Source organism: Dermacentor andersoni, chromosome 11 (assembly GCF_023375885.2).
Source record: "Dermacentor andersoni chromosome 11, qqDerAnde1_hic_scaffold, whole genome shotgun sequence".
Classification (NCBI taxonomy): Eukaryota; Metazoa; Arthropoda; class Arachnida; order Ixodida; family Ixodidae; genus Dermacentor; species Dermacentor andersoni.
In genome coordinates this window covers 90,301,480-90,322,098 of record NC_092824.1, presented here as the reverse complement: position 1 = coordinate 90,322,098, position 20,619 = coordinate 90,301,480, and the positions used below count along the sequence as shown (strand labels likewise).

At 48.4% G+C, this 20,619-nt stretch overlaps 1 protein-coding gene across 1 annotated transcript in view; it reads left to right on the top strand.

Annotated features, from left to right (window-relative positions):
• The window catches only part of LOC126517529 (probable peptidoglycan muropeptide transporter SLC46), a 28,154-nt gene that overhangs the window by 2,452 nt on the left and 5,083 nt on the right, over nucleotides 1–20,619 (top strand). Inside the window, exons 3-9 of the mRNA XM_050167270.3 lie at nucleotides 518–606; nucleotides 2,702–2,860; nucleotides 4,061–4,227; nucleotides 5,027–5,263; nucleotides 6,722–6,805; nucleotides 7,727–7,883; nucleotides 11,355–11,717. Coding sequence (XP_050023227.1) covers nucleotides 518–606; nucleotides 2,702–2,860; nucleotides 4,061–4,227; nucleotides 5,027–5,263; nucleotides 6,722–6,805; nucleotides 7,727–7,883; nucleotides 11,355–11,682 — 1,221 coding nt within the window. The 3' untranslated portion in view covers nucleotides 11,683–11,717. The remainder of the gene's footprint in view (nucleotides 1–517; nucleotides 607–2,701; nucleotides 2,861–4,060; nucleotides 4,228–5,026; nucleotides 5,264–6,721; nucleotides 6,806–7,726; nucleotides 7,884–11,354; nucleotides 11,718–20,619) is intronic.

Genomic DNA, 20,619 nt, shown 5'->3' with positions numbered 1-20,619 from the left:
ATTATGCTGAAAGATGTTGCACCCTGCAAGGTGCGATTCTGTCCGACAACGATAATCGTCATTATTGGCCTTTCTTTATTATTGTAGCGCACTATTCCCCTGCACATCACTAGAGCGAAAGTTTCAGGCGTGCAGGATACCTGAGAGGAATACGTATCCGGGCCTAAGAGATTGTAAATACCTACAAAATTGACAATCATCGTCGTGAACACAGGGTTACGTTCTAAAGGGTGTAACATCTTAAGAGTTACGCTCAAGGTTGATTCACGCGACGGAACTAACGGCCGCTTCAGTTCTCGGACCGATGGTCTGCGGCACTGAATCGCAATGTGAGCGAGCTGTTCTGAGGCGCATTTAGCACGTCGGGATTCGGCGCTGGCGAGGTCCTCCGCGATTCGTCGGCGTTCTTGATCGGTCCATCGTGTGAATCTAGCTGGAGGCATCACTGGGCCTGACCAATCGCTTGGAGGAAACTCATTTCATCGAACATCCCGTTCGTCTAACAATCTCTGCGCAGGGCCTGACAGGTGGTCACGTGCTCATGCTGGCTTGCTGCTACTACGTGGTGACGAAGCGCACCGAAGCTAGGCTCTTTCGAACCATCAGGTAAGCTCCCGCAGTTTCTTAAGCGAGGTACAGAAACATTGTCATTGCAAACTGTTAAGCCGCTGTTAGAGCTTAAAGCATGGACGTTTTTAAGTCCATCCTACGTCGTGGATTCCCCGCTATGGAACTATACTTGCTCCCCGAAACTGCGGAGGAGGAAGGCGAGGGTTCACCTCCATCTTTTCTCGAGATTTGACGCAATGCAGAGGCGACAGCTGGCCGGCCAGACGGGGTGCTTAAGTCACTCGCGCAGTGACTTTGTTATTTCTCTACAAAGGCTCTAGTTAAGAATCTTATGCAATCCATTCATAACGGTATAATATTCTATGCAACATACCGATTGTGGTTATCACCGGCTTTATTACAGATGTACTTGAACGCTATCCACCTTTGCGTTGGCACCACGCGAAATATGAACCGCATAAAACGACGCTCTTCCTATCACGTATATTATATATGCGACCAATATTGGTCTGAATGGAGTTCCTTTCTGGCAAAAGTGCGCATACAGTGAAATAGGAAGTAGTGAAATTTCGCGAAGCAAACGAAGAGACTGCCGTGAGCGTTAGATGTCACCCACCGTCCTGGACACTGCGAGACTACCTCAGGCCTTAGAATATTGTGCGGGATTCCAGTGAGCCTTTTCGGGTCAGCGATTTGTCCTAATTTGACGTCGTGAGACTCATGCTCGAATTTTTCCTCACGGCGATTTTGCGTGTACACGCATAGCAAGCGACTTGCGCGCAGAAAAAATGAGCAAACCTTTTCAAGCTTTGATGATTATTTCCGCACTCTTTGTCAGAAATATGACAACTTCGTAGAGCGAGAACAGCGAATATGTGCGGACCATGTCATGACAGTAGAGTTCGTACCAGTTTATTGTTTCATGGCCGGTGCAAGGGTGGTGTGGTTTTATACAGAAAGAACTCGCAGAGTATTTAAACTGCAGCGGGGACCTGTTACCATTTGCGTGAGATGCGTGAATACCTAGACATCAACTGTGATTAGACGGCCAGGAAAACGACACAAGTGAGACGATACAGCAGCAATGCGAAGCTGCACAAACGACCAGTGCAGAAGGATACACAAGAAGGCGTGAGAAAATACGTGGAAACAAGATTAGCACCATGGAAATTATCTTTATCAAATTCTAATACGCGGCCTTAATGCTCATGTAATGTCAAAGCGGTAAGTTTAACTTGTGCATCAAATTCTACACCTTCTACAATCCCATTTAAACAAAAAATCGTGTATTGGCCTATTTGAAGTGACAAATAGCCGAGGCAGGTATCGCGTTGAGAACCTGCTGCCATAAGTTAAACCGGAAATGAGGCGAAATGCAGAGTTCGATCGATCGATCGATCGATCAATCGACCAATCAATCAATCAATCAATCAATCAATCAATCAATCAATCAATCAATCAATCAATCAATCAATCAATCAATCAATCAATCAATCAACCAGTTAATTAATTAATTAATTAATTAATTAATTAATTAATTAATGATTTATCTTCGTTCCAATAGGAGGAGGCAGGACTAAACGCCGTGAGAATGGCTTTACAAAGGAGTTTGCCCCCTTCAGCGTTGTCAATCGAAATCAGCGTTGGGTTTAACACGACATTTGATCTTCATATATATACTCCAGTTTCTGTGTGCAACAATAAGCTGAGTTGTTCGAAAAAAAGATAACGACAGTCTGCGTGATCGATGCCCCTCCCCCCCTTTTCCTTCCCTCCGCAGCTTTTCTTACCGTCAAAGTGTGATAGATAGATCTATTCTAATAAACAATCTGGGGGCTTGGTGTTCACTGGATATTGTAACAGACAATGTGCAGATTTTGAAGATAAGTTTGAGCTTGTACCGCAGCGAACGAGAGCGGGATTTAACGACCTAAACTTGGCGAACGCGCGCGCGCAGCTAGCGCTATTTTCTCCTCAAGTCACTGACAAGGTGGACACCGGACATGTCGTGGCGTCCTAGCATTCACAACTCTGCACTGACATATCGCTGAGATCGTTAGTTGTCGCGTACGTATCGGTCGACTGTTCCGAGGACACGTCCACTCTCGGGGCGTCGCTCCATGCATCGCAGGTTTTACCTCCTCGAGGTGTCCGCTCTCTTGGGCCACGCCGTGGGCTGGCTCATGGGCTGGCTCCTGCACTCGGTGCTCGGCCACCATGTGTCGCTGTGGACGGCGCTGGGGGTGCAGTGCTTCCTGCTGGCGACGATGTGGGCGAGCCCCTTCCACAGGTGCGCAGTCTGCTTGGTTACTTCGCTTACGTGGTTTTCAAGGAGCTCTAGGAAGAAACGCGAAGACGCATCTGGTGAGATCAAAACTCCGCTTGCACTTGACTGGCGGAAAGGGATTAAGCAGACAGTCTTACAGTGGCGGACACAGGTGCTAGCGCAGACGCATGCCGGGATACCAGAGGATTCAGATGCGGGGTGCCGCGTCGCTGGCGACACCTCGCGGAATGCGTTAGCCCTAGCGGTAGTGTTGTGCTAAGGTACTTCAATGTTACGTGAAGCACAGACATGGCGAACCAGTCTACGTTTCCCAGAGGGCAATACGTTGTTTTTTTTAAAGGTAACATCAGAGAACCCTTGCGTAAAGGAGGAACCAGAAAACCCTTTTACCCGCCGTGGTGGCGTAGTGGCTATGGCATGGCGCTACTACCAAGCCCGTGTACACGAGATCGAATCCCGGCCGCCGCGGCCGCATCTCAATGCGGGTGAAATACAAAAAACGCGCATCGTACCGTGCATTGGGCGCACGTTTGGAGAAACTCAGGTGGTCAAAAATTAACCCGGAGTCCCTCACTACGACGTGCCTCATAATCAAATCGTGGTTTGGGCACTTAATACCCCAGAATTTAATTTTGCAGGACCCTCTCGTGAAATGTATCATAGAACACTGTTGCTCTCCGGTACTTCTTTTGCTGTTGTTGATTTTAGTAATTCTATCGCTGACAGCGTGCGTATGTTCCGTGCCGTGGTGACCACAGTTTCTAGGCACGGCGTACGGATGGACACGATGACGATGATCTTTACTGACGTTCCCTTCGAAACGGGGCGCCGACAAATAGTCACATAGTCTGCTTTGAGCTAATCAGTATTCTGCAAAGTGAAAGCGACAACGAGGACAGAAAAACACGTTCGCCGTGACGTCAGACGGACGTCATCGCACGTGCCGGAGCTGCTTCAGCACGTCTGGAGAATGGCTGTCACTGAATAAATGGGCGCAGTGTTCCCGTTCCTCTGTGAGCGTTCGTGGCCGTCCGGCCTCACGCCGTACCTGCCCAGTAGAAGTCATAACACGGTATCGTATAATGTCATGGCAATCTGGCCTTTTGCCTGTCGGACATAGGGAACTGGGTGTGTCTTCGCTAGCCAGGCCTCTGTGAGAATCTCAGCGACGCGCTGTCCCATGTGTCGTCGCCTCCTTCGCAGGGACTCCTCGGTGAGCACTGCGGCGGGCCAGCCGAACCAGCTGTGGCTCCTGGTCAGCGCGGACAACGCGCGCGAGGCGGCTAAGATGTTCGGCGGCCACCGGCACATCCGGGGCACGCTCAAGCTGCTGTTCGCGCTGCAGGCGCTCATCGCCACCATCAATTACGGTCGGTGCACATCATCATCATCATCAGCATCATCATCATCATCATCATCCTGGCTACGCCCACTGCAGGGCAAAGGCCTCTCCCATACTTCTCGAACTACCCTGGTCGTGTGCTAATTGTGGCCATGTTGTCCCTGCAAACTTCTTAATCTCGTCCGTCCACCTAACTTTCTGCCGCCCCCTGCTACGCTTCCATTCTCTTTCGGTGCATATATAGTACACTCTTAAAATAAAAGATAGATGTCTCAGCAGTTACTACCTAGTGTCGCGCCAATTCCCACACTTAATATAACGGCAGTTCGCAACGACAGAATTAGTAACGTACTTGAAACTTGTTTAAGTGCACTGTTTGGCTATTTTATTGTGCAATGTAGTCCATCTTTGCCGATAAAAGAAATTGGCTAGGCCAGAGCAGATACTGTCGAAATCCGTGACGTCACGGCGAGATGGTGCGTGCGGGAACTTGACGGTGGCGTCGCCACCCGTCTTGCCCGCGCTCATCGAGGCACCCTGCGCTGCAGAAGCGAGATGATTTTGTTTTCTCGAGAGTTGTTTCCCATTGCGATGCACGCGGTCACAGCACAAATGTAAAATGTGCATTGCCGCCGTCAACGCACGTTTTACTTTCGTTCATGCTTCTTTTCTGACCTATTAACAAGCTTCTTCTCACCGTAAGAGTTTTCTTTTTTCTGTATTGTAGAAATGTTAGTTTACTAATGCAGCTGAAGTTATATTTTTTTTCTCTTTGGATGTCTCTTTGAAAACACTCCACTCGTGCGCATTGCCTATTCTCGGTGCAGGCCCCGACGAGATCCTATATCCGTACACCCGTCTGGTGTACCGCTGGTCGTACTCGCACTTCGCGCTCGTCTCGGCCGTCGGCGGCCTGCTGGTTGGCGTGATCGGCGTGTTCGCCGTCGGCTGCATGCGCTTCGGCGGCGTCAACGACGTCACGTTCATGAACATCGGAGCCATCTTCGGAGGCGTCCGTGACCTCATCATCGGCGTGGCGCAGCTGCCCGCCGTGTTCTACATCAGTGAGCCAGCCACGCACACCCGTCTATGTATACTGTACCTATGCGTCATGCGTAACGATGCAGAATGTTTTCACCTTTCTCGATGCCTGAAGCCAACGGGCTGCCTGAAACTTAGAAATTGACAGACTTGAGTTAAGGCTAAGCACAGCGCAACGAATGACCAGAAAGCAAACGACTATGAAAAGACGTTGATGTAGAGCATGATGGTGGCATGGGTTGTTACAGAGCAAACCGGTGTAGCTGACTTTCTAGTCGAGGTCAGGAAAATAAGGTTGAGTTAGGCAGGCAGTGTAGTACCTAAAGCAGGTGACAGTTCGGCTATTATTGCAACAGAAACTATACGGGCACAGGAGCTGCCGCGACCGTCGTGCGTTCCCGCCATCGACGGCGCATGCGCGGCTCGCGCGCGTAGTGTTACGTTTTCTCCAGAGACGCGGAGCGCGTTTGGCTGCAAAACCGACGAAGCGAAGTGGACGCACTGTCAACGCTCATTGGTTCCGGTGGTGGATTAAGGCCTTGGTTCTTCCTTCTGCGGCTAGCATAAGCGTTGTGCGCATGCGCACGCAGGAAACACATTTGTTGAATCCATCGTAGCTCAAATAAAACGTACACAAAGAAGACAAGAAGAGAGACCACGGGCGCTCGTGGTATCCCGCTTTGTCTTCTTCGTGTCTATCTTATTTGCGTTACGATTGCTTCAACTTGCCCAAAATAAAGTTTTGACTAGAAGTAACTAGAAGCACACTAGCGTTTCTGCTGAGATGTTGTCTGTGTTATGCACTGAAACGGACAGTAAAGGTCAAGATAGCATTATTTAATTTTATACTGAACACTGACAAACGCCAACGGTTTCCCATCGGTCTCATCTCGCGCACCATCGAGTTGCGACGCCTGGAAAACTCCACTGGTGGCGCTCCTCATAACGCCAACATTGTGAGACGCCTGGTGGCTGCCGGGGTGTTGTTCCTTCTGCGCAGCAGCAGCTACCTCGCGATGTACGTCGTGCCAACGTGTCGCGCCCGCGCTAGTTAGGACGCCGACCGAGCAGGCTCAGAGCAGCTTTGCTCGACCTGTTTACCTTTGCTATCTCTGTCAACGCTTCGTCCTTCAGGCTAAACTGCCTTATCTTTAGAGTACTAGCCTAAATACCAAGGAAATGAAAACGCAGTCGACGACAAGCAGAGGTTTATTTGTTGTGGTGAGATGAGGTTAGAAATTTTCTGAGCATATAGATGCAATCGATAGACGTAAGACCGGGGTAATGAACGGGGATCGCTGGGAGATGCCTTCATCCTGCAGTAGACACTACGCAGGCTGATGATGAAGACGATGAACGTGAAGTGTATATATAGGCTTGGGAAGCGGTTGTGGATATGTTGTAGGATTAAAATTTTCAAATTGGTTCCTTAGTACCCGTGCGGCACAAACCGTGACGACGCTGGCTCGGCTCTATCGCAGGCTACATCTTGGCAGTACCCCAAGGAGTCGCACCGGTGGGCCTCAAGTCGTACTTCTCCAAGCTGGTTCCTGCAGACGAATGCGGTAAGAGGCGACCGATACGAATCGATCCAGTGGACGCCCCGATAATGTTAGCCTGCCTATTTTTGACGCGTTTTGTTGCGGAGTTATGAAGTTGTAAATACATTCTTTTCAAAATTCGATTTTTTTTCTTCAACATTTTCTAGAGGCATTCAGGGCCGTTGTTTAACTAAATACCTGGTTCTATTGATCTTTAGTATGTAATTTGTTTTTTAAGCGGTAGTAGTTCCAATAACATCAAGTCGGTGGTTTCATAATGGTAGCGTTTGATTACGGATCAGCTTGCAAACTGTAGCTTCAGCGCTAATGCAGGCGGAACTTGAGGCGCCAACTTGCTTCGGACTTTATTGTTTATATGAAACTTTAGTAACCCAAGATAGCCGAGCAGGATTGCATGTTTTACTTAAGAATAAAAAAAGAGTAAAATAATTTATTTCTTTTATGTGGGCGACATCCTCCGAATATCTCAGGACACGTCTGCGCCTATGTCACTTAGTACTTTTACCATTATCCATCTTTTTCACCCGCAGCTGCGACTACCTCGCTAAGCAGTGGATCCTCTCAAGCTTACCCCCTGGTCTTTTCGTTATGGTCGGATATATCCGCTCTCCACAATAATTCCCGGTCTCTCAACATCTACTTCTAAGTGACTTACCCTAGCTAGCCGCCGGCCCTTGATTACCGACAGTATTAGGTGGAGTCCATCGAATCAACCCTGAGTAAATCCAACTCAAACCGCCAGGCACTGAACTGGGAGTTCTGACACTACATGCCCTCCCCCCCCCCCTTTTTTTTTTGCGCCAGCTATGTTTTCTTATCATTGCTTTTTTAACTCGTAATAACCTTTCAGGATTCTTCAATCTTCTTTCTTTTTTAAATGTATCCGACTCATTATGGACGTCGGCGCTCTCTCCGCGCGCCCAGGCAAGTTCATGGCCCTAGTGACCGCCTGCGAGTCAGTGTTCACCGTGCTCAGCAGAGTGGTGCTTTCGTTCACCTTCGACATCGCATCGACCATCTTCACGGGCCTGCCCTTTATCGTCTGCGCCGCATTGGCCATACCCGTCATCACAATCTCAGGGTGAGCATGCGCAGCGCGTCATTTTCACTTCACAAGCAGCGTCCACCCACACACGCTCCTTGACGGCGCATCAATATATCCAGCGCGTTCAGAGCGCATGCGCGTCGGTTTTTCTGACGCCGTGATGAGCGGTAGTCATCCCTGCTTTCCCGCTGTACTGAGGTTTAAATTTGCGACATTGAAAGGAATGCCGAGAATTATGCCGTTGTTGGTTTGTTTTTCAGTGAGCTTTAGGGGGAACTTGGGAGTGAGACTCCCCAACCCCGCTCCTAACGTGGAATATTTCTTTAATCTCACCTTCGTGCCTTTTGGTCGCATGCGCTAAGCAGGTTTTCATGATGCAAACTAACAGAACAAGCACAACCTGCTTCTTACCTCGATTGCACTTGTGCCCTCTAAGGAGTAATACCGGCTTGCTTTGCGGTAGCTATGGCGTAGTGAAATTCGTCGTGAAAATGATCTATTGGAGGCTGCCTTTTAACTAGTTTGTTTGCCCGCCAGCGGGGCAACAGTTAGTAAACTCCAAATTTTTGTACCGTACAGATGGACCGGTTGCTAAAACACGCAGGGAGCTCGGGGTAGCATCGCACATATGATTGAACACAGTGCGCCTTACTGCGATTACCAACAACGGCTGCGCCGGAAGTCGCATTCTCCTACGATTTCTTTGTGGGGGACGCTTTCACCTATGCCGAACGTAACTTACTACACGGCACCTAACTGGAGCGACGGACGTGCTGTTTGTAAGCTCGAAAGACCGGAAAACGTGACGAAATTCCCACAGGAAGCCTGCAATTCCTTTTCTCACGTCGACTTTTGCTGGCTTAGCCAATCAAAATGCGCAGTAAGTGATGTCCTCGAAAGCAGTCGACAGGAAATACGGCCCACAGGCACACTTACGGCCAAAGAGCCTGTCTCCCCTTCGGGCAAATTCACTTAGTACTCATAACTCCTTCACCGCGAAGCGCGCAGATGATGCAACAACGTAACTTTCGCGATCTGCAAGAACAGGTGTGGTTGTTTCGCAATGAGAATGTTACGGTCATCGAATAATATGAATATCTTGGAAATGAGAAACTTACGTGGATGTCCAAGTGTTGCTTGCGGTTTGCCTTCTAACGAAATCACTGCTCGAACACACTCTGTGGGGGAACATTCCGAGCAAATGCGCTGAAAAGATGGCTTTGGCAAAAACACTCCTGTACTACAACAAAGCATTTTTGCAGGCAAATTGTAAATTGACGTGGACGAGACGTTCGGTGTTTCATTCAACCAGCTTGCACAAAATAACCTGAAGCAAATCGTTTTATCGCTCTGAGCTTGTACAATGATTAGAAACCCGGTAGTGCCTGAGGGAATCTGAGGAAACTATGAAAGCGAAAGAAGTCAGAGTGTATGCATGGTACAGCACTGCAAAAGGTGGCTTCATCTCGAGCGCATTTGCCTAACAGAAAAGCATCCTTCGCAAAGATGAAGACGCGCGCGGTGCGATGGTGGTGTTGACACCGTGTCATTGAACCTGTTTATAACTAGTGCAGTCAGGAAACAAGAAAAAGGTGCATTTTAATGCTGTTAGCTCGTCCTATAACAAATAAGTCTGGCAGCGCCGAAGTGCATCTTTGAGAAAATGAGGACGCGTAGTGGTGCGCTACTCAATTTAAGTAAATTGTAAAGACGTACTTAAATAGAACAGGCCTCTAAATATAGAACGAGGCCTCTATGAAAGTGCAGCAGAAAGTACCTTACTTCTCATCTCACAGCAGTAATCCCCATAAATGCGCCATAGATAACAGCACCTGGGGCTCTTTGACTTTCTCATAAGTCTAAGTACACTGGAGTTTCTGCGTCGCCTCCTTGTCGATATGTGACCGCATGTGACTCAAACAGCGTAACGAATATGTTTTAGAGCCAAATTATATGTCAAAACTAATATATGACGCGCATAAGATACGAGTACATCAATGTATGACAAAAATAAAAAAAGAATTGGTTCTTCCCAAAGTAATCTATGAATGGAATCGCTTACCTGAAAGAGTTGTTAATGAACGAACTAACTAGTCCTTTGTCGCGTCGCTTCGGCTCCCTGCGTGGGTGCTCATACTTTTCATGCCTCTGGTGTTTGATATGCGATTTACCCTATGTGTAGCGACGCCTTCTTTTGCTGGTACTTTTGAAAGTTCTGTGCATCGACACTTTATGTTCTCATTATACATATACTGTTGTTTCTGTTCGAGATGCACGACGACGACAGTATGAGCAATATTTCTGAGTTGATTGTTTTTGTTTGTATCCCCCGCTGTAATGCCTCAAAGCGTTGTGAGTAAAAGTGTAAACAAAAAAATAATAAAAAAAGTGTCAATGCGATGAGTAACAGTTGACGTCCGACCCAGGGAAGCTTGCCCTACATCTAAGGAAGAAAGAAATTTTTAGATGCACGAAAGCTGAGACCGCTGGACCGGTGTAGGGTCATCGACAATAGAATAAGCGAACACATCACTGGGCGATAGATCGAACGTAGGAACAGCACTGAGTGCACTGGAACTAGTACAGTAATGGACATCGGGCATGTCCGTAACTTGCACATCTTCAATCGCTTCTACATTTTCAAGACATTCCTATCGGAGCAGCATCACAGGGCATGGGAACGGGTTACAAACGAAAGTGGTGCTGGAGCCCTGTGTAATGTCCATTGTCGTAAAAGGTAGCAGTGGACCTTTCCGAATGAGAAAGTGATCAGATGGAGACAGTAGTGCAACAGCGTATGAAAGTCCGCCGCAGTACATGAGCACGACCGTTTACGCATTCGGAGGAAAGTGGGAGCCTACTTGGACAAGTAGTTTCCTCGAAAGTGAAGAAACGTCTGTGAGCGGCAAATATAACAGCGGTGAGAGTTCTGTTTCGGCCCGTGCGCAATGGATAACGGCATTGTGGCGCGAGAGAAAATCCCAGCAGAGGATAACGTCATGAGAGCACGAAGAAATGATCGTGAATTATATGGCGTATAGAACGTTGGCAATGACAACACGAGCGGTGAAAGCCGCTAAGGAGTGAATAACCTGAGCACTAACTGTACGGAGGGACAGCCCAGGAAATGGCGTCGTGACTTTCCAAAGTATACGGCAAAGCTTAGCGTCCATAACACATACGGCTCCTGTGTCCACCAGTGCGGATGCACGAACACCGTCAACAAACACTTCGATTACGTTCGAGGGTCTGCGTTGAGGAGTTCAACATTTTGACGATGTCGCAGCCCTTGCCTCATGGGCTGTGACAATTATACAAAGCACCTTCCAAGTGGCTTGACTTTACTTCACGGGAATCTGTAGTGCATTGTAGCAAAATTGTGTAGCTTTGTTACGTATATCGGCAGTTCATATCATACCTAAATCGTGTCTGAAGCCGATAAAAAGAATCAATCTACTCGCCGGCCGAAAGTTGGCCCCGGTACCATTAACGCTCTTTCTCTCCCAGGTTCCTCAATCCAACGCCGGAATCGAGCAGCTCGAGTAGTGCCAGTGTGCCTGCCCCGGCTGGCGAGCGAGGTGCGGACGACGGCGGTGCCGCCGGAGCAGCCGAGGTACCGGGTTCGGCTGCCGAACCGGCAGCGGCTGGCGGCGTCATCCCCGAGCCTTTGCGGAAGCTCGGGGGCGTCTTGGCTGTCCCAGCGGTGGTGCAGGCCGCTCAGGCACAGGCCGTACGCGTCCTGCCGGCTGCTCACAAGGTGGCTGCCGCCGTCCTCCATCCGGGGCAGCAGCAGCAGCGCCCCCTTCCGAAGGCGGTGCCCGCTGCTCGGTCGTGATGGGTCTGTCTGCCTCCGCCCCCGCCCCGGAACAAGTGAGGGACACGGACGCGACTAGGTGTTCCTCGTAAAGATTTTCTCATGTAATTTCGACTGTATTCAACACGTTTTTCTTTTTTCAGTATTAGACAGAATTTTTGCAAGCTTGCTTGTAACCGGTAGCGTAATTAATTTTGTGCCCTTGAACTGGATTACTCGAAGCGGCGGACATTACTTACACGAAATGTCAAAATACATAATTGGCTAATAAACAGAAATCACAAGTTAACTTCTAAAGTTACGATCTTACGGCACATATTGCAATTTGGCAATTGTATCCGGTGACTTTGGAAAATATATCCACTTGGAGCGAATGCTAAGGATGACACCGATTGTACAGTATGTGCGGCGGAATAATGAATGTAAGAAGTTAATGATTGAATTTGTGTTAATTAATCCATTTGCATTTCGATTTCTTGTGCAAGTATTGTCCGTTGATTTGATTAATCCAGCTCAATGGCTAAAGGTACGCCAAAGGCCTCGTGCAATTTTTAAATATTCTGTATAACCTTAAAGAAAGAAAAACCGTCACGCTAGGATGACTTTGACGTATCAAAATTTAGTTTTAAGCTCTAGAAACTGAACGTATTACCTATAGTAGCATTTTTGGCATACTTGAACGATTTTTCAGTTATGTATAGTTTAGCGATCCAATTACTGATTTTCCTTTAAGTGAAACTGTCTTTCAGCATTACAGGGCTAAGGCAGCCTTTAGAACAGTATGCAGACATCTTGTACATTCGTAGCACGCCCTCTCTCTAGAGGGTGCTTGATACTAGTGCTGTATGTAAGGCACATGCCTCTGGGTCCTTGATCTAAAGGGCCCCGTTGTGGCGGCTGTGCCATTAGCAATGACACACTTTATTGTATTATCCACTTATAGAATATTCTCCATGATCATAGCCCACATTACTTGTCATTCTCATTATTTCAGTGTCTACTTATTTTACGCCATTTACAGCGAATATTTTAGACACCTATACAGCGATAGTACACTTACCGTTTGCAATTTACCACTTCATAGCCTGCTTAATACCATATTTCTTGGCACTCTTTGGCCATCCCTGGCCAATAAAATCTATGTCAACATCATCATCATCTTGTAGATTGGCTTGGCTTTCTATAGACTTCTTTTTTTTTTTTTTTCGTGCATAACTTACTGACCTTTCCGAAGAGAGCTTCCTTGTCGTTGCCATAATACCCTCTGGAAACACGCATGAGCATCCTTTAAAAAATCAGTGCAGAAGCTGCTACACGCGTCTTTGTACTTCGGAGAAACAGTTCAGGAAGGAGGTTTTCTCTCCTCACGATGGCAGCTTGCCATCCTTTGTCACATTCTTGTTATAGAGAGGAGAGGACACCTCCTTATATCTTCTCGATGACAACTTGGCATCGAGAGGATATACTATCACAAGAGAGGTGTACTGTTACAGCAGGAGGCCTACAGAAGGTCTGTAGGGCTCTTGTTGTAATAGTATATATATACTGACCAGAGGCCGAACAAGGGGAACCTCAGCTTGGAACCAGGGTTTCGACAAGGGCACTTGTATTAGTCTAGAGTTGACTTCGTCACTGTTAGGATGCCTGTAGGTTATGTATGGAGTTTATCAAGCGATTTATAGAGTCTCAAAGGAACTCATGGGCATTATGAGACGCATAAATTCGGTACTCCAGATTAATTTCCACAACTTGGGGTTCTTTGAATCTTGCGCAAGAAATAACGGTATACGAGCGTATTTTCCTTTCCCTTTTTTTTTTGTATTTCGCCCACGTCTAAATTCGGCCATTTTATCCTGGTATCCAACTCGCAACATCGTGATTAGTGGCAGAGCGTCATTTGCTACCGACCACAATCCGGCAGGTAGAATAAAACTACGAATAGCTGCTTCTGTGCTCAGTAGTCAATGTCTTTGATGAAACAATAAGATGAGACGGAACGAAAACAAATTTTGAGGCGGAACGTTAAAACGGACGAAGACAGCGGTGTGCATTGGAGAGCGAGCGAAGGTCGGCCGGTATTCTATGGCTGAGATTAAGGAAATAGGAGTTGAGCAGGCCACGTAATGCGTCGGGCAGAATGGGTGCCGACGGAAGGGAAGCCCACTCGAGAAAGGCATAGAACTGGGTGACGTGACGGAATTAGGAAATTTGCAAGCATAAAAGACGGCGGCCGCTGGCGCAAGACAGTAGTACTTGGAGATCGCAGGGAAGAGGCCTTTGTCCTGGAGAGGACATAAAATAGGCTGCTGCTGATGATGATGACTCGGTGTCTGCTCTCGGAATGTTCATTCCTTCGCGTGCGTCGCTCAGTGCGTGACACAGACCCGCAGTTGGCTCCCAGGGTTCTCATTGACGGGACAGCCCTCCTTCCCACCAGTTCTCCCTCTTTCCCCAACGGCGCTTCAAGCAGCGGCGGCGTGCGCCGATCGATGCCCGCCGGCGCGCCTGGCAGCGGCAGATAAGAGGTGCTCCGGGGAGAAGCATGCCTCCGCGCACCCTGTCGCATCCCATCGAATACCCGTGCTCGTTCACTGCGGAATCTCGAAATGCCGGGCGAATGGCCTTAACCGGCTTGAATTCCGTCTTTGGTGTTTTTTCCTGTTCTTTTCTCTTTTTTTTTTTTTAAGCCGCACTAAACACTCTCGTTTAGTTCGGCGATCGAGCAAAACAGTTCCATTTTTGTTCTCGTTTTATGGCTATATTGACATGCTGTTAGCGCTACGAGTCGCTTCAGCTTTTGGTCGATGGAAGGTTCCCTCCTAGTTGTATTTCCTGGTTGGTTTTGAGTGTTGGAATTTCAGTCGTAACTGGCGTTTCAACGAGCGCATTCATTCTATGTCTAACGCGTCTGTAAACCTTGCTGTTTGTAGGCTGGCGTTGCTGCGTAGGCTGTCCTTCGGCCTTGGGTTGGACCGTATGCCACAACATCAAGCAAGAACAAGTCAGAATAAGTGTAGAAGCATCCTATATCGCCGTTCAGCATTCCCTAGCATTGATTCGAAGTACGCGCTCTGGAAAAAAAAAAAAACATAATGCTATGGAGCTGTCTTAAGTAATCGCGCATAAGGAGTATCAACTTCGACAAAAAATTTCGCCGTGCTGAAGCCCCGATTAACGGGCGTATTTTAGGTGTCACGGGTGCGTACGGCGTGAAGTTCCCGCGGGGAAATATACACTGCACGTTTTCGTTATTGCTTGGATGCTATGGCTCCGACGAAATATCTTCTTCGTGGATTCCGTGATCCGAAAGCTTTTGTGCACATTGGCACCAGCCTTATACTTTTCACGTTATCCTATAGTAGTGTGGACATATTCAATTAGGGCTCCCACGGGCGCAACCCCAGTACAGGACGAACTGTTAAGAGTACGCATCAGCGTGCAGGTGTATACTTACCTGGGAGCAACATTCAAGCTTCTCAGTCGCGCGAGCTGGAGTTTGACAGTCGTAATCAGATCGTGGTTCTGGCACGTAAAACCCACTAATTCAAATTTTACTTTAACAATATTTTGCAAGACCAAGTTGTACAGCGGAGTCACATGATAGTGCGTCTCACTATTCACTACGCCTGTGTGCGCAGTCGTATTTCAAGTTCGGCTTGTTTGCGAAGACAGATAAGGCACAAAGAGTCGAAGCCCCTGAGCCAACCCGTGGCAGCGCCAGCCTCCGCGCAGTAAATTACTAGGCTACTCAGGCCCATCAGATTCACCGCTTTCCTCGCCTTCCTGCGATCACGCGCCATAAAATAAGCTCGATGCGACTCGCGGTACCGCGCTTGCGTGCGACTCGTTTCTTTGCTCGTATCATCGCCGCAGGTGCAAGCGCTGGGCGCGTCACCTAGCGGCGGACGTCGTGACCAGTCCGGTCGTGTGCGCTTGCATATCTCGACCCCAACGAGGCTAAAGCGAAAGGGAGGGAATACACCGATACAGCTACGGCGACCAGGGAGAGCACAGAAAGAAACAAATTCTTTCGGCGACGCTCGCTCGGCTGGTGGTAGCGTCGTTGTCGGGTGCGAAGGAGCCGAACTAATCCGCCGGCGCCACACGCACTGAACTGCGGCGCCGCTTATTGCCGAGTCGTCTCCTGCCGTGGGAAAACGCCCGCCGCCCCCTCTTGCGGGCCGCGCGCGCGCCCGCACGAGCGGAAATGGGAACTCGAGCGCGCAGACTGACTGCCGCCTGTTCCTTTCGTCGCGCTCTGTACGGGTGCAACCGCTGCGCGTTCGCGCGTTGAGGGAAGGCCGGTCGCTCCTTTCCAATTTCGCGGCCATTAGCCACCGGCCTGACCTTCCCTCTGTCAACATGATAATTCAAAGCCAATCGACAGTGCCACGTCGCAGCCCCCGATTTTGCAGAGCGCCGCGCGTGTAGAGAAGATGGCGACGGCGATAGTGTTGCAGTTCGCGCGTCGAGAAAAAAAGACCTGCCGTCCCACCCTATCCCGCGCCGAGGAGGAGCGGGCACGGATTGTTTTTCAAAAGGATCGCCGAGGATTAAAAACGGGAGAGGCAGCAGCGTGTCTCTTTTTACAGCTCCTCTCCGCACGTATTCAATAGAGCGCGTGATTCTCTCAGGTTCTTTATTTTTTTAGTCGTGGCACCGTGGCTCGGGCGTGCCGCTGAATTGTGAGTTTCGGTTAACGCAGTGGCCTGTCTCTGCTTCGGCATAGATCTCAGTCCGCGACGATGCGCATGCAATGCACGATAGCACGGCTAGTGGACCTGCTATGGTTGTTTGAATGGAACGGCCAGCGTCTTTGCTGCATGATTTGCGCTTCCGCAAAAAATAACCGTGGAGGCGGGTTCCTCAGACGCCTCACCCTTGACATGACACTTCGATGAGCTAGCAGAGCTCGCTATGTGATATCTAAACGCTGCCCCTGGAAGGTACAATTTTCTTGTTTCGATACGGTTCTGTCCTTTTTATCCATCGCGACAAAGAACCACCTACGAAAGAGAAAAAAGAATATAATTGTAGTAGGCTCATTGTGTCATGCTTTTCCTGTAGGCTTGAATACAACGTAGTAGATGCTCTTTGATATTCATACGACACAACATATTGTGTCATTGTCACAATTTCGCTGTACCTTCTCTTCATCTGGCCTCTATGTTCCCGTTAACCTGAGGCTTTGGATTGGCTTGGAGATCAATTGTACAAATATATTTGTGTGTGTACGGCTTCACGGCACTGCTTAAAGCATTGCTGCAAAGCCATACCGAGCATGAACGGGAGTCGCCATTGAGAGCGGTATAATCACTGATCATACAAAACAAAATAATTTCTGGAGCCAGCCTTTCTTTCCGCCTTATTCGTGCGAGTTTGTTTATGCAATAATCTGAGCACCTTGGAGGCTATTGTTCGCGCCGGCCTTGTGCGTGATCCTTTCTGTGTGCCTTTTCAGTATTTGATCCTGAGAGCTACTTGCATTGGAAGGTTACATACGCGAAAATACGATGCTGTGTTCTAGAACTTGAGATAATAGTGAGCTATTCGGTGTTGACCGCTTCCGATCAGGATGCTGTAGTCCGAACGGTCACACTCTGGCAGACATGTCCTTACAGTACCAGTTGCCAGGCACCACCAGCTCGCTAGTACCGGGATTTCGGCATGTGCGCCTGCGTCCAAGTCTTAATTAACCAAACACAACCACGCAACATGCAGTCTACATCACGAATTGCCCTTTTCGCGTTCACATGGTTATTTCACGTGCAAGCGATTAATAAACAGACGCGGAGTTTTGAGGCTGCAGTGCAACTTTAGCTGAGAATTTTAAAGATTCACCAAGATACAGCATGAAGACCACGTAAATTACGGCGGTGGTCGTTCGTTTTGCTTACTCGCCGCTCTTGACGCTCGCGTTTCATTACGGCGTGTAGTAAGCAACGCCCGTCGCCTGCATTTTTACCAGCTTCGACATAGCCCAGCTGGAGTCCAAACTTGAAGCCACTCCACCGCCTTCGGACAGAGCTGACCACGTATAGTGACCGCGTGGGGAAACAATTATCTCCTCGGACCGCGATCTCGTTTTTCGTGAAACACGAGAGGGCATTGCGCGCCGCGCGGTCAACTTTGATGCGCGCGCTGTATGGTAGACAGCATCGGGCACGGCTTTGTCTCTAACCTACGCCGCCCCCGCTCTCTGCTGCCTTCCTTATCGGCGTCCGGTTTGACGGCGCCTGGTTCCGTTTCGACAGCCCGCCGCGTCGACGCCCCGTTTCACTTCCGCCAGCTTTCGTACCCTCCCCCTCTCACCCTTCCCTCCCCCCCACTCCCAACCTCTCTCATCCACACTTACACAGCTCGAAACACCAACGCCGCGTAGCTATGGCGAAGAGATGGGTGTCTGTGGGTCTTTCTCACCGTTGACTTCTTGAAACGCTTTGTACGATTCACGTTCAACGCTAGTATCTACAGACGTACACTGTAGAAAAAAAAATAGATAGCAGTGACTAGCTTGTTTTTGTGCAAACGCTTTTTTAGTTGGCAATTGTGACTGCATTGTGTTCGTGCGTGTATTCGCTCTATAGAGATCACCGTATGCACGAGGTCTTGCGTTCCAAGGCGGCTATCACGGGATGGAGTACAGGACGCCGTTATCAGTGAACCGCTTGCTTGTGCACAGGAATGATCTCTTCGAGAATACTATTTCAACTTGATTATACTCCAGCGTTTCGGTTCCAAACTGTATCGATCAAGCACAGGATGAATACCGTTAACCCTCTGTTTGCCAGTGAAAGTGCTGGGAGGCACATTCCTTAGTTGAACTCCGCGTGTGTTCAAGCACACATGCGCGTTTTCCAAATGGAAAGCTGTCAGTTCGCATTTATTTTTCAGCCAACATCTCCCACCCCCTCCTCATCCCGTCCCATGCACCACACACACAAAGCTTTGTTAGATTAAAAAAAATTAAATAAAAAAGAGCGACGGCGATCCTTATTGAAAATGTTGGCTGTTTTAGACGATTTCACGCACGCTCGCTCCTCTATATGCGAATGCTGGGCGTTGCTGAAACTTCCCGAACCCTTCACAGGATTCGTCACCGAAATTGATGCCGACTACAAAACACATGACGCACGCGAATAGCCTGTTTCATGACGCGAAGGCGAGGAACGTACGGAGAGGAGTATCAGCTACATTGCAGTCTCGAGGTGGTAGAGGGGTAACGTGAGCACCAACAGCCGAGGTTTGATGCAACACTCACGTTCCTGCGCTTATACACTTCGGCCCACTCGTAGAGGAAACACCTAAATAGTAATACAGCCATTACCGCTTCTGACATGACCGGGCAAGCAGATATATACGCATATAAAGTTGAGCTGTTTGCTTCGAGATAATCTCAGCGGTAATCAATGGCAGAATATTAGGCGGTGTTACTTTCGAGAGTGGGCCACATTGTACACTTGAACGCTATACCACGTTAATGTGGTTATAAATATAAAGAATAACGATGCACGTTGTCTCCAAATTTATTTATTTTTATTTCTCAAGAACGAACAAGATCTGCTCCTATAAGGAGCCGCTCTGGCAGCAGCTGAGGACACATGTGAATCGTATATGTGTGCCCGTACGCGCTTAAGCTTAGGACCTAAGCCCAAATTGACACGTTAATATAACTCTGTACACTTGTTCTTCCTGTTACCGAGGGCCCATCTCTTCGGTTCTGAGGTGTGTGTATGAGAAATTGAAAACAAATGGAGTGTTTTACCGCGACCTGCGACTTAAATCGTTGTAGGCGTTAGCATTGCGTGCCTTAAGTGTCCCGATGCGAAATTTGTTTGAGCGGAATTTTCGAAACCGAGAGCTTCTAGGCTTGAGCATCGGCCGATGCACCTACGTTCATTTATCATTTTTATGTTTTCCCATAACGAAGCTTACTGTAACCTTATTGAAAATTATGGCAGTGGGCTTCTCCCCACATTGCTTCGTACGGCGGGAAAGCCAGCTTTGACAAGGGCGTTTAGCCATAGGCACTGCACACACGCACGGCTTCTTTTTTCTTTCTTTTTTTTTAGGATGCGTCGCAAGTAATGCTCGTAAAAACGCTGTATACGAAGGAAGTCGCTGCACCGTAGAGATCTCGTTTGAGTAGAGGAAGCTCAGTATGGTTAAAGTGCGTCGCAGTGATGATGGTACCTATAGTACCGCTGTGGGTGACCCACTGAACTATTACTTAACGTATACTTATACGTGTTTATCTGCATTCTCCGTGCAATTCACAGGAACGTGAAGGAATAATGAAGGAGGGGGGGGGGGGTTCCGTGAAGAACTTACATGTGCTATACTGCCTCGAAGCTATCCGTAACTAAAAACAATGCATGAAACGCTTTACTGCACTGACGTCATCGCATCAAAGCGTTGATGCCGACTGGGAACCCGGCCCCCTTCCACGATAGCAATACGGGCGCCTTACGGGCCTGTCGTTTCAGCACACGCAGTGAGCCCAATAATGGCACCACAAGCAGTACTGCGTCATTCTTTCGAATCTGCTATGCTCTAGGTCATATTCCTCCGGCGCGTGCATACGTTTCAGAACGAGCTTGTGATTGGCGGCGCTTGTTACAGGCCGGCCACTTTACTAAAGAGATATATGACGGTAGGCAACTTTTCACGAGCTCATTTTGCCACACATTTGCTCATATGCTTTCCACAAGGAAATTGTCTGTAAGTTAGGACGGTATTTCCAATGTCACTATCGCATTTCGAGGTTTGTACAGTAAACCTTCGTTATAACGAAATCGCTTTATTCGAAAATATTTCATTTTCTCGCGTTCCTATGACTCTCATTTAGCTCATTCACTTTGAACCAGATACCTTTAATAACGAAGTCAATTTTTATGTCCATATTACTCCGTTATAAGGAGTGTTTACTCTATGCAAAAGTATTTCATATGTGCATGA